This window comes from Malaclemys terrapin, chromosome 2, assembly GCF_027887155.1.
Source record: "Malaclemys terrapin pileata isolate rMalTer1 chromosome 2, rMalTer1.hap1, whole genome shotgun sequence".
NCBI classification, from domain to species: domain Eukaryota; kingdom Metazoa; phylum Chordata; order Testudines; family Emydidae; genus Malaclemys; species Malaclemys terrapin.
The window spans coordinates 41,463,506-41,478,089 of NC_071506.1; the positions used below are offsets into that span (position 1 = coordinate 41,463,506).

Below are 14,584 nucleotides of genomic sequence, written 5' to 3' on the forward strand. Positions count from 1 at the left end.
GCCATAGCCTCAGAGAGCAATGTACCTGTTGGGCTAGGGGGAGCTGCCTTGTCTTTCAAGATACAGTATTAATTGCATGCTCATAACCAGACTAAATGTGTTACTGTTATAATTAATTTATGTGTATTGGCATAACACCTAGGAACTTTAGTCGTGGACCAGGACGTCACTGTGCTATGTGCTTGTACAAACACGGAACCAAAGGACAGTCTGGCAGCGCCCCATCAAGAGACTTGACATTGTGCCCTGATTCTCTCTTTTTCATAAAGAGATTATTGAGAATTAACAAACTTAAGGGAAACAATTTCAGTTTGAGATTTTTAAATACTTTTTATTGTGTTCAATTATGTATTTTCTAGGACATCACATTTGTAAATTTACGAGGCAGTAGAATGACATTATATAGCACAGACCTACTTCTGCTTTAATTTTGACAAAGCTACTTCCTGAACTTTCATCCTAGTTTGTGTGAACAGTGAGATGTATTGCTTTATTCCTGACAATTTTCTTCCTATAATTAAGTGCTCCTTTTCCTTAGCAGGGAACTGTATTTATGTAGAAGATGGCTTTTTGGGCTCGGCAGATAAGCATATGGTGCTCATCGGTGAAAACAAGTAATGTTGCTAATTCTATTCAGCGACTGAGAAAAACTCACAGAACATGGATGCAGTTGGATGAGCTTTCAGTTCTATCTTTGCTGTGCACTGATAATCGCTTTCTTCAGCGTGGATTGAAGACCTACCGACCTGTATCTTTGGGGAGCCGTTTACAGTCCACCAACTCAAGTAATGGACAAATTGTTTCTTCAGAAAGTAACTTACTTTCTCCAGTAAACCACTACCAGCAGCAAGCAGAAGTAATACCCAGCTCAGATACAAAAACATTATATGAAGGTAAGAAACTTTAAGAATTTTAATTTCACTTAAACTTGAAGTCCACCATGTCCCATCAGTTTGGTGTCGGCTCTTAGTCTCCAAGCGTTCTTGTCCAGTGCATCTAACAATCTGACACCAACTTTCATGTCCTCCTTCAGCATCTCAAACCACCTTTTTCTAGGTATTCCTCATGTCCCACAGCTACTAGTTCATATATTCTCTAGCCAGCATATCCCACGTCTCGTCTCACATGACTCATTCATCTCAGTTGATACTTTCTCTGCTTTTCTGTGATGAGGGCTCATGCCATTTTATTGCGTAGCCTATCTTACCTAGCGTCTACCTAAGCCAGTGGTTCCCAAACTGGAGCTGGCACAATGTTACAGGAGGTTTGCCAGAAAAATTTCCTTAATGGCAGCCAGAGGAACTGGGGCATGGGAGGCAGCAGGTGGGACCCCGTTGTGGAGCAAACAACCCGAGCCCCGTGGAGCACTGAGCGGGCAGCGGAGGGGCCGGCAGCCTGAGCCCAGCAGTCAGCGGGGGCCGGCAGCCCGAGCCCTGCAGAGCGCGGAGCCAGGCAGCGGGGGCCGGGAGCAGTCAGCCCAGACCCCAGCGCAGGGCCGTCAGCCTGAGCCATGTGGTGGGCAGGGCAGCAGCTGGGCCCCAGGCACTCAGGTGGCAGCTCGGACCCCTATCCTTGGCAGACAGGGGAAGTTGGGCATCATGAAGGGCAGAATGAGCAGGGGCCATGCTGTACATGGAGGGTGGTCCCTCACGGGGCACCCCCTTAGGGATGGCCCTGGTGGCGGAAGAAAAGATGTTTGCGCACCAAACAGCCAGAACTATGTTGTAGTCAATGTAGCAGTGTTAAGGTGCCTCAGTAATTCAATACTAAGTCATTTTCTCTGGAGTGCTGTTTTGCTTCAGTGAGATGTGAGTGAATCTTCTCATTTTCTAGTTTGTTGGTTGTTAGCATCACACTGAGGAGATTTAAACTTAAATCCCTGGAAATATTCATTTTTAGGAGGGGGTTCACAAGATTTCACATTTTAGTGAAAGGGGTTCACGGGTTGTTAAAGTTTGGGAACCACTGACCTAAGCATTCTCATTTTGGCAGCATGATGTAGGAACTTCTATTATTCTGTACTGAAAATCCTGCTTTAAACTTTACTTTTGGCTGTTAACTCATTCAGTCCTGCTCATGCTGGCATATTTGGACAGTCTTTACAAGTTTCACTCAGTTTGAACCCCAGTATTAATACAGGTTTCTGTAATGTGAGACAAGTACTTGATCCAGAAACCACGTTGATTGCTTTTAAATCTAGTCAGAAGTTTAGTCTGCTTATCAGAATATCAGACTGGTGGTAAGGAGACATGAATTCTCTTTTCCATTGTGCTACAAACTCGTTGTGTGACCTTGGGCAAGCCACTGAACCACTCTGTGCCGTCACCCCTAAATAAAGATAATAACCTCTGAAAAGGGCTTTTAATGTGTATGGAGAAAAATTGCTATGGAAGTACTAAGTATGAGAATTATACTTCATTCTTATAATATTTACCTGCAACTGTGAAATAAGGTATTAGAGATTGTTTTAACCCTTTATATCACTCATAACAATATATGTTAAATGATTAGCGTGTTAAAACAGTAGTTTAAACACACTAATCGTTTAAACTGTTTTAGATACTGCTTACAGGCCTTTCTTCCCCACAGCAGAGAGGTGGGCTATGAGCATAGTATCAGGAGCCAGGAAACTGAGTTTTAGTTTGGTTCTGGCAAAGACTCCTTTTTGTGTCCTTTGGCAAACCATTTTCTCCTTCTGCAAATGGGGAATGCTAGAAAAAGTGATTTTCCTAAACTGTGTTGACTTGTCTGGCCTACACTTGCAGCTAACCCCATGTACAACTGAGAAGGATTGGATCCTCCGTAACTGTAGTGCAAAGTGGGTGTAAATCTGGTTTAGATGAGTCGGCTTTCATCCAGAGTGTATCAAAGTAGAGATTCTGCAGTCAGAGGTGTAAATAGGTGGAAGTGTAGCAAGCTGTTTAGTGACCCATACGATGTGCAACTCACATATGTATTCTCGAGTAACATGTACCTTTTCTAGCATAGACCAGGACTTTGTGTTTTTAGACATTAATTAAGCCCTACAACCCCTCTGTGAGGTACTCCAACTTCCATGGAGTTTTGTCTGTTTATGCCAGGGCTGAATTGGTCCCAGAAGTGCAGATAGGTATATTAGGATGAAATGGAGAAAAGAGAAACTTCTGCTGGAAAATCATCTAAAACTCTATAACAGTGAGAGTTCTGTATAGACTGTGGAATAGAGGTGCTAGAGGCCATGTCTCAACTTTTAGGGCATTTAAAACTAGACTCTACAAAGTATGGGAAAATCTGAGGAACAATTCTGCAGTTACAGTGGCAGATGGACGATATAACTCTACCTTTTATTCTGTCTAGCCACACTGGCTATGCACACTAGCTGGATGTTTATGCTAAAACTATCACTACTGAAAAATTGAAGTGTTGACACACAGAACCTTGTTAGAGGGACACACCATCCACTTCATAGCTCCTAAGTAGATACAGTTTCAGGGACTCCACTAGTCCCGAATGTCCATGCCAGTTTTGTAGTTTTTCAGTTTTATTTTCTTTAAAAACTAACGAAAAAGAAGTTTCTCCCTTATTGTTGTGTGAAAGACCCACACAACTGGAGAAACTTTGAAACAGAGTATGTGAGAAATGCTGACAAGTGTACAAAATGGAAAAAAAGTGTTTTTCTAACTCGTTTCAAGACAGACAACAAATTACTGTAACAAGAGTAGGTTTAAAAAAAAATCAGAAGTAAGAAGGAGGATTGTCTTGTGGTTAAGGCACTAGATCGGGAATCAGGATGTATAGGTTCAGTTCCCAACTCTGCTATAGACTTTGTGTGCAGTCTTGGGTAAGTCACTATTTCTGTATCTAAATTCCTGATCTGTTAAACAGAGATAACAGTAGTTCTGTACCTTACAGGGCTGTTGCAAAGAGGTGTGCTAATATTCTCCAGGCCCTTATAAATTTAAATGTCTCAATTGATGTGGCTTTTACAACTTCCCTTGTGTGACTTCTATATAATTCAATAGATCTCACTATTAGGAAGCTTTTTGGTGATATTACTACAGCAGCATCAATCCAAGGACCTTAAGATACATTCCAACTATAAATTGTGCTTCACCGGCTAGAGATCTGATATTATCCATATTTGATGGGGAACTGAAGCAAAGATTGAGTGACTTGCCCATGTTGCACTGTAAAGTTCTGCTAATACTTACACACATGCTTAGTTTTAAGCACATGATATTACCACTTGGATGCTTAAAGTTAAGCATGCAAAAAAGCTTTTGCGGGATTAGCAGGAAGTCCTGGCTGAGCTAGGGAAAGAATTGGTCCTTTGAGTTCATCACATTACAGCTAATTATGTTTCCTGTTGCCTGGTAATCAGAGTTGCCTCACAGAAGAAATACCCTAAACAAGTAAAAGCAACAACATTAGTAAAATCGTATTTTGAAAATACTTTAACTTCTAGTTCTTGAGACAGACTGGGAAGGTAGTGGAAATTCTGACAGTTTGTCAAGAAAATCTATTAACATTTCTCTTCTTAATGGATTCTAGTTTGGGAAGATACACCACCTTCATCTGCTTTGGAGGAGATCTCTGAAGAAGAAGCTGTGCAGATTGTCGCTGAGCCACCCCTTCCCCTTGGTTCTTTCACACTTAGAGATTATGTTGATCGTTCAGAAACTCTGAGCAAATTAGTGCTTTTGGGTAAGTGTAATGATGTTTAGGCAGATTATTTGTGCTTGGTGTGTTCAATATATAAACTAAGGACTATTCATCTTACTGACTTAGCAGTAAACTTGCAAATCATAATTTTGTAGGTGTAGCAACGCACAATCCAAGGTAGAGGGGAGAGATGTAGGACAAATGAACACAAGTAGAGGCTGTTCATGTGGGTTACCAGCAATGTATGTTAGTTTGGGACAGAATCTGTGTTCCTCAGCTGTTGATCTAGCACAAGCTAGGAGCACTGAGAGGGCGTCACCTGCAGCTCCTGAGGGTAGGGAACACCTTGCTGTACTCTAGCAGCCTCCATCCCTCTGGGCTCACTGAAGAAACTGGCTGTGGAGAAGCTGCAACTTTTTCCTTCTTGGTAGGAAGGAAAGTTACCATCATGCAGGGCCCTAAAAGTGAGAAAAATTAAGAGAGGCAGGGCGGGAGAAATGGGGAAAATCGTGACTCTCTCAAAAAAGACCTCAAATTGAAAAAGAAAGATGCCTGAAGTCAAGGTGATCTCATCCTCCCTTCCCCTCCAACCTTCTTTAAGTGCAAGAAATGCATGGAATACAAAAATGACGTGTGGGAGGGGAGATCCAAAAAGATTTGGGACATGTCTACACTATACCAGACAGTTGTAGATTTTTAGTCCTCACTAATGTGCCGTGTGCTAATGGTCTGTGTAGGCCCTGCGGCCTTGCACTAAAATTTCTCTAGTGTGTATTAACGTAGTACTGTTTGAAATGGGAGTCTGGTGACACCTTAAAGACTAACAGATTTATTTGGGCATAAGCTTTCTGGGTTCTCTTCTGAATATACAAGCTATTGTGACCATAATATCTTGAGCAATCAAAATATTTTGTCTGTATGCACAAAAGTTGTATTCAAGACTTCATACAAGCAGTGTAGCATGTACTTACGTTTCTTATCTCTTCCTCATAGTTCATTTAACTAAGCATTCAACTAAAGTAGTGTCTGTGATTTATTTGCTGTAGGAGTTGATTTGTCCAAAGTAGAAAAACGTCCAAACGCAGGCCAACTCCTACTGAGACTGGATTTTGAAAAAGATATAAGAAAAATACTTCTGTTTCTTAAGGATGTGGGTGTAGAAGATAATCAGCTGGGGCCATTCCTGACCCAAAATCCATACATTCTTGCTGTAGACATGGAGGCGCTAGAGACAAGGTAGGTCTTTCATGAAACAAGCCCAAGATCCATTAATCCTATACCTGCTAACTATAATCACATAAACCCAATCCCTTCTACTTTGATTTACCCATCTATAAAATAGGTAAAATATTACAGTGGGATTTTGTTGGGTTTAACATGTAAATGCTTTAAAATCTCAAATGGGCTGGTGCTTGGAGTGCAGGACCCTAAGTAAAAATCCACACACAATGCCTCCCTCCTCATCTAAAGCCACCCAATTTCTATGCACCTGTGCTACAAGCCTGTTGGTTGTCCCATCTTTTCTGTGCTCCCACCATTCCCATCTCAAATTTCCTTCTGCCTGCCCACCTGTTCAGGGATCTATACCTACTGATGTCTGCCACTTCTACATGAGCCAGGAAATAAGGCAGGAAGGAAGTTCAGCTTTCTAAACAGGGAGCAGAGAGATGCAGTTATAACTGAGGTTGTGCAGAAGGCTTCTGGTGCCAGAGTCAGTCCAGACTATGGAGGGTAATCGGGACTATGGGAGCTAGGTGCGGGGCCCTTGGGAGTTGGAATCCTACAGTCTCATAGATCTAAGTCTGCCACTACTCAGAAAGGTAGAACAAAATTTCAAAAAAATGTATTAGACTGGGAACCCTACAACTGTGACATTTAGGTAGGTAGGAACATGTTCGAAATTACTCTGAGAATGAGAAACTGTAGTTAAGTCACAACAAAATTCTTCTACCTGGCTATTTTGCGGGAGTGAGTCTGACTAGCAGAGGACAGAAAACAAATGAAGAAGCTGAAAAGATTTGGGCTACTCGCATCCTTTTCCAGGAGCCTGATTTCTATGTCATGCCCACCTGCTAAGATGGCTTACTCAATTCTCTAGGCTGATATAGCTAAACCTAGCAGAATTGCAGTTTACGAGCTGCCCCCGGCCAGAGCCGGGTTGGGGAGAGCCATGTTGGCAGCCCTGGGGAGCCTGGGTCCCTCCACCTGCCCTGGGCGGAGAGCTCAAGCAGCCCCCGGCCCGTGTCTGTGTCCCCCAGGTGCCCTGCCCAGGGCAGGTGGAGGGACCCAGGCTCCCCACAGTGCAACTTGGAGCCGCAGCCCGGCCACAGTAAGAGCTGGGCTGGCTGCTGTGGGGAGCCGCAGTGGACCCTCCATCTGCCCAGGGTTGGGGGAGGGCTGAGAGCAGGCCCTGGCTGTGTTCCCGCCCGGCTGAGGGCAGGTGGAGGGTCCGTGACTCCGATGCGCCTCTTCCTGACCGGGCTCTAGCATGGGGGTGCCTTGGAGCCTCAGCCCAGCAACGGTAAGTAGAGCCCTGCAAATCTGTGGATGTCCGCAGATAATTTTTGCAGCTCGCGGATCGACTGCGGATACACATTTTTTGTATCCGCGCAGGGCTCTCTATTAATAGCCCTGCACATTTGCATGACAATGGCCCTGATGGTGGATTTCTCAACTCCAAATTGATTCCCGACTGACCGGTAGCAATCTGATGTTGCTAGTTTCCACAGTGCGATCGCCACTCACTTCTCTACTGTCAATGCAGCTCTCATTTTGGTTTTGCTGTACTGGAGGACTGAGGCAAGGTCAGCACACAGATCCAGGAATGTAGCCTTGCACATCTCAAAATTCTGCAGCCACTGCTTATCATCCCATGCCTTAATTACAATGTGATTCAACCAGACAGTGCTTGTTTCTCAGGTCCAGAAGCTGTGCGCCACCATCTGCAGCTGCTCAGTGAACACCATCAACAACCTTGAATCGGTTCTCGCTATGTCCCACAGCAATCTGTCCTCCAAGAAATCATCATGTTCCCTGCTGATTCAGCTCTTCTTGCAGCTCTGCAAATACTGGAGGATTGTGTGTCCTGTGCTTGCAATGCTCATGTCAAGAGTGCAGAACTGTGTAGGCTCCATGCTTCTGTTAGTGATGGTGGACAGTGAGGAGGGCCTCACATGTCTGTGGAATATTGAAAAAAGGCATGAAAATTATGATCAATGGTTCTCAACCAGGGGTCCAGGGCCCGCTCGGGGGCCGTGAGCACATTTCAGGGGGACCGCCAAGCAGGGCCATTGTTAGACTTGCTGGGGCCCAGGGCAGAAAGCCAAAGCCCCATCGCTTGGGACTGAAGCCCACATGGGCTCCGAGTCCCACCACCCGGGGCTGGGGCTGAAGCTAAAGCCTGAGCAATGTAGCTTCGTCGGGGCCCCTGTGGTGTGGTGCCCTAGGCAATTGCCCTGCTTGCTACCCCCTAATGCTGGCCCTGACTTTTATATGCAGAAAAAGAGTTGTTGTGGCACAGGTGGGCCGTGGATTTTTTATAGCATGTTGGTGGGGGCCTCAGAAAGAAAAAGGTTGAGAACCCCTGATATAGCTGACATTGTGGGATGGAGACAGTTGCCCACTGGAAAGTTGACCCCTTGCTCCCAGTCATCCTTGCACAGCTCATTTCTGCCCCACTATGTGTTGCCAAACTTTCCCAGAATACAGTGCGCTGGACAGTGGTGGGTTGCACACTGGGATACCCACCAATGGTGCACCGCACTGCATCAATACAAGTACTCCCGTTGAGTACGCATAGTCCCGATGCAAGGAGCGAAGTATGCACAAGTGACATACTAAGTGCTTTGGTTTTATGCTGATGTAACTTGCCTTAACCAAAGTTTATAGTGTAGACGTGGCCTTAATTTTCTTTACCCAATTTATGCAGTTTGTTTACTGTGGTGAGGCAGTTACTGAATGCTGAAATAACTAGTCCGTTTCACTTTCTGGCCAAGTTCACTACCCCAGTGCTAAGTTTGTGCTAGAACTGCAGTAGAATGGGCTTTTTATTTATTTATTTATTTAGAAAATTTCCCTTTTTTTTTTTAATTGGTATAGGAATCAAAACTTGGTTTTGCCTATGCCTGCCTGTATTCTGCACATAACAGATCTGTCTATCCAATAGAGAATTCCTGAAAGCTAGCATTTAGACTAGAAATGCTAACAAACCTGTAATTGCTGCACTCTTGCTAGCTGTCACAAGATCAATACCCTTTTTCCCATGGAGCAGCAATATGTCTGTACAGAAAAGACACCTATATCACATTCAATATGAACCAGTATTTACAGGTAGAGCTGTGCTGCAGTATGCTTACTTTGGAGGGTCTGCAGCTGCTTCTGATTTTCTCAAGATCCTCTCTTTAGGATGATAAAGTCAACCTAGCTCAGGTGTGAAGTCAGACTTTCATTTTGGTGAATGTCCTGTAATGCCATCTGGCTTGCAAAGTTTAAAAAAAAAAAGTACACTCCAATTCATTTTGAATATACTAAACATTTGATTTGAGTGAGTTTATCTTTTATTTAGCATTCATAAATGCTTTCATGGCACTTTAAAAATAAGTTTGTAGTGCAGAGGATATAGCAAGCTGTATGTTGAATTAATATGTAATGTATCCTTTGAATTAAAGAAGCAACATCACCTGTGCCTAAACACTTAAATACAGATGGACACAATATTGGTTACATCACTCTCTGGAATGTTTTATTGTTATGGATCCCATGCTGCCAGGAAACAAAACAAAAGTTTCAACAGATTTGGCATTTATGACTTGAGATAAACACTGTAAAAGTAAAAACATTCCATAATTCATAACAATTCTGACAGTTGCAAATCAGTGTCTGTAGTGCAGCTGCACCAGATATGTTTATTTTGAAATACTGTTAATGGTGACTTGAATCTTTAATATGCTTTATACAACTGCTGATCTGACAGGGTTGCCAACTCTCACAGGATTATCATGAGTCTTGTTCGTGTCTGTCTTAAAAGTCTCAGCTCTTAGTGTCAGGTGACCACATGAAAATGTCAGCTGTACTTTTAAAATTTGTTTTTAAAGTAAGTTTCTGGCTCTCATAGTTTTGCAGAAAAGCTTGAAACCATAAAACCTAATGACTCGCCAAAGAGAAAGCAAAGAAAAAGAACTCCACAATCCTTTGACTTACATTGTGAAATTTTAAAAACCATGTGTGTTTTTTAGAATGTTTGGGATTGGCAATTTTGAGCATATGATATATTTAAACCGGTCTTGAACAATCCATTCATTGGGGTAAATAGGAGACTTCCTCTGAAAATGGGAGACCTCTGCCATTAGTTTCGGCAGAAGTCTAGGTTTCATTGCAAGGAATAGAGTATCTAGCAAATTTTAAGTGGAAGAAGTGCAGCAGAGTAAAATTGTGATAGGAAAATTTTCTTTTTAGAACCCTATTGGCAACAAACTGACAAGAATTAGGTCAATTTCACTTTGTTGCTTGGGTTGGGGACCCCCCAGTTACAACACTGTGAAATTTCAGATGTAAATATCTGAAACTGTGAAATTGACTAATTTTAAAATTGACCGAAATGGACTGCATTTTGTAGGGCCCTACATATAGTATTTAAATAGAATTCCATTTTCACTGACTTCAGCAGATGGAGAGTAAATAAACCTGTCTTAAACATAAAAATGTTACTCATAGACTTTAAGGTCAGAAGGTACCATCATGATAATCTAGTCTGACCTCCTGCACATTGCAGACCACAGAACGTCACCCGCCCACCCCCTAACCTCTGACTGAGTTACTGAAGTTTTCAAATAATGATGTAAAGACTTCAAGTTTCAGAGAATCCACCATTTACATTAGTTTAAACCTGCAAGTGACCTGTGTCCCATGCTGCAGAGGAAGGTGACACCTCTCCCCTCCCCAGTCAGATTGGCAATGCTGCAGAAGAAGGCGAAAGCCCCCTCCCCAACGGTCTTTGCCAATCTGACCCGAGGGAAAATTCTTTCCCAACCCCAAATATGGTGATCAATTAGACCTTTTAGAGCATGTGGGCAAGACTCCCCCCCCCCCCCCCCCCAGCAAGACAGCTGGCAAAGAATTATCTATAGTAGCTCAGAGCCCTCCCCATCTAGTGTCCCATCACCAGATGATGGAGATATTTACTGCTAGCAGTTGCAGGTCAGCTACGTGCCATTGTATGTAGGCAGTCTCATCATACCATCCCCTCCATAAATGTATCAAGCTCAGTCTTGAAGTGAGTTAGGTTTTTTGTCCCCACTGCTCCCCTTGAAAGGCTGTTGATCAACTGTTTCTGTGTCCTGGCAACCAGATATTTTATAACTTAATCTTGGGGCCAGTGACCAAAAGTAGAGATCTATTATAACAAAAATAACTTCTACAAATCTAAAAATGTTTAATTTACTTTTTTGTGGAAGGTTTCTCCATACATGGCATTGTATGGTATTTCTACTTCTGTGATATTGGCATAATAGGACTGTGCAAGGGAGGATGATATTGAGGTCCTTAAGTTTGACTAAAGCAATGAAAATGTATGTCATTAAAATAAGCAGAAGGCAATGTATATTGTCATAGCCACATGCCCTGTATAAGTGCGTTCTTAATCTGTGAGACAGGCTGGTACTTAAGCAGATAACTATTTTAACCTGTATTTTAAGTACAGCTGGAAAGAATTAAAATCTGTCTTCAGTATTGACATTTTGCTCTCATATTTTGCTTGTAGTTAATTGGAAGGGATGGTATTTTGCTTTTACGATAACTGCAGACTTTCACCCCCTAATTATTTCTGGCAGGGTTGTATGTTAATATTAAAACATGTCTGTTTGCAAGGTATCACTGAGGAATTTGAGCAACTAGTTGAATATATGGAGGCAATAAATGTTCACTAATTGTTTGCTCTTTCCTAGAGTGGCTTACCTAAAATCAAAAAAATTTGGTAAGGAAGCAGTTGCACGGATGGTCTCGAGAGCTCCGTTTTTACTGTCTTTTTCGGTGGAAAGATTGGATAATAGGTTGGGTTTCTTCCAAAAAGAACTTGGACTAAGTGTGCAAAAAGTAAGTAATATACTCCTACATACTTATGTATTTTGTTAGTGAAAGTAGGCTAAACTTGAAATATAGGTGCCCATAGATAACCTCAAAATACTTCTATAGTGTACGTGCAAGGTTATTGATTGTCATTCTCATGCTGTTGCTGAAGTCCTGACTTTAACTCCCCCAGGCAGGTAGCTTGAATCTTTATCACTAAGGATCCCAAAATACTGCCTCTGAAGGCAGTATATCTGTGAACAGTGTCAAATGCGTATACAGCTTTATCTGATGCAGCATCAGAGGATTGATCCTACTGTTAAAACAATAAATAAAACAACTGACTTCATCTTTTTTTAAAATGCTGCAATATAATGAGGGCCTAAGTACATCATATAGTATACAAATACCATACCAGCATAACCTCCTAACACTGTGCTTAGCCCAGAAACCTATTGGATGTACTCTGCATGGTTGCACAGGAGACCAGATTAGATGCATGGTCCCTTTCTTTATGGTCTTCAAGGCATTATCAGTCCATTTAGTCTTCTGAAGCATGTAGGAGTTGAGTTAATTACTTCATTCAATGGCTGCTCCTTAATTATCAGCTTCCAAAGGGTGTCCTCTGCTCTTTGGCTAGAAAGATAACTGGAATAGAGCCTTGAGAATGGTGGGAAGGGGAAGAAAATCCAAATAGTACAAAATCATGATGATATGTGTCACACATGTCTCTGATTGGTGGTTAAATTCTTATTTGTCTCATGATAACATAGAAAAAGGATATGCTGCTAAAAGTCTTTAGGAGACTATGGTGGAGAAATAAAGTGTACCAGGTGATAAAGTCCATACAGCGACCAGCACCTTAATGTTTCAGAACTGACTGGCTATCTTAACAAAAGAACAACTCTTAAGAACTGTCAAAGAATATGGAGTTCAATCTGCCTTTGTCTGTAGGCCTATTTTAATCCCATCCTCCTGCTGTTTCGCCATACCTTTCAATCCCATCCTTTTTTGAATGGTGAAATTTGACTCCAGCTATTTATTAGTACCTTTCCTCTTATTTTTTCCTTTCTCTTCAGACTCGTTAATCCTGGTGCTGGAGATACAATGAATTTTCAAATGAAAGAATTAATTTCCTCAGACTAGAGTTGAAATTCAGGAGCATATGTGTGTAAAAATCAAAAAAAGTTTGAATTTAAAATATGTATCTGATTTACATGGATGGATTTCTAACAGTTGTGGTTTCAATACAATAATCTTTCCCATTTTTAAATTATAGACCCGGGATTTAGTAGTTCGTCTTCCAAGGCTACTGACTGGCAGTCTTGAGCCCATAAAAGAAAATTGGCAGGTAAACTTAAAAACCATCTCATAAGTCAATATATCGTATAGCTATGCTAATTAAAATACAGATTTAAAATTCCTTAGATGTAAATTCCACACAGGAGGTAATGTATTTATATGTACATCTAAAACCACTTTAAGGATCTTTCTAGTAAAACTGTTTTGGTCTTTAACATTCAGGTTTCAGAGCACACATGCAATAGCACTTTGTTTTGTTTTTTTAAAATTTTGGACTTAGAGGATTCTCTGGGCGTAATTTACTCAGTTAAAAGTCCTGTTGACATGAACAGGTATCATTTTCTGAGTAAACAGTGAAAGATTGGGCCACTATCTTTTCTTAACCCAAGCTGGCAAAAAATATAGTAATTATCCCTGAGGATTTAGGAGCAAGAAATATGCAGCTGATTATCTTCTCTTGGTAGGAAGCTGAGCTGCCAAAAAGTGGATTTGACACCTATTATCTGATAGCAGATGGTCATTATTAACAATTGTTGGATAAATAACTTGCAATTCCATAAGGACTTCTTTCCCCTTTGAAAATGTAAGTTGTGTATTGCTTTAATTATTGTGCTGTCACACCAGCCAGGCCAACAGCATGATGTGCAGTAACTCAATTTGAGAAATCCTATTACCATATAATCCATAAATGAATAAAAATCTATTGTTTTGAGTTGGAATAGCTGCTCTGAAACTCCTGACCATTGGAAATCTGCCAATCTGGAAGGGGTGTGGTGAGGGAGGAGGTTTGGAAAGGAGCAGATTGTTTCAATTAATAGCACTTTCTTTTTAATGAACTTTGAATCCCCAATCCGTGCAAGCAATGTGTCGCAATGAATGTTTTTGAAAAGCCCAAGTTTGTGTCTGTCTGTCTAATGAAGTACATAGTCTTGCTGTCCTCAGCTTTGTGGATGGGAAGAAACAGTTCTGATTAGTCACTAATTAAATCTAGTAATACTGTGGAAATAAATCCCCTGAAGGCTAGATAATTCAGGGACTGCAAGTGAGATAGTCTTTAATCTTGCAGACTTGATTACAGTCTATAAGTACCTATATATGCAGCAAATATTTAATAATGGGCTCTTCAGTCTAACAGAAAGAGGTATAACACAATCCAGTGGCTGGAAGATGAAGCTAGACAAATTCAGACTGGAAATAAGGTGTACATTTTTAATGGTGATAGTAATTAAGCATTGGAACAATTTAGCAAGAGTTGTGGTGGATTTTCCATCACTGACCATTTTTAAATCAAGATGGGATATTTTTCTGAGAGAAGTATCGGGTTAATCTGTATCCACAAAAACAAAAAGGAGTCCGGTGGCACCTTAAAGTCTAACAGATTTATTTGGGCATAAGCTTTCATGGGTAAAAAAACCCTCACTTCTTCAGATGCATGGAGAGTCACTTCATCTGAAGAAGTGAGGTTTTTTACCCATGAAAGCTTATGCCCAAATAAATCTGTTAGTCTTTAAGGTGCCACCGGACTCCTTGTTTGTTTTTCTGAGAGAGAGATTCTGGGAATTATTTTGGGGAAGTTCTG

General features: G+C 41.5%; 1 protein-coding gene across 3 annotated transcripts in view; it reads left to right on the plus strand.

Moving 5' to 3' along the window:
• The window catches only part of MTERF3 (mitochondrial transcription termination factor 3), a 28,169-nt gene that overhangs the window by 1,666 nt on the left and 11,919 nt on the right, over positions 1 to 14,584 (plus strand). For 2 of the 3 annotated variants that reach the window (XM_054020523.1, XM_054020520.1), the window contains exons 2-6: positions 539 to 893; positions 4,531 to 4,683; positions 5,688 to 5,877; positions 11,583 to 11,730; positions 12,983 to 13,054. In XM_054020523.1, the coding sequence (XP_053876498.1) occupies positions 563 to 893; positions 4,531 to 4,683; positions 5,688 to 5,877; positions 11,583 to 11,730; positions 12,983 to 13,054 (894 nt within the window). In that variant the 5' untranslated portion in view covers positions 539 to 562. The remainder of the gene's footprint in view (positions 1 to 538; positions 894 to 4,530; positions 4,684 to 5,687; positions 5,878 to 11,582; positions 11,731 to 12,982; positions 13,055 to 14,584) is intronic. The other variant, XM_054020521.1, reaches the window with a different exon arrangement.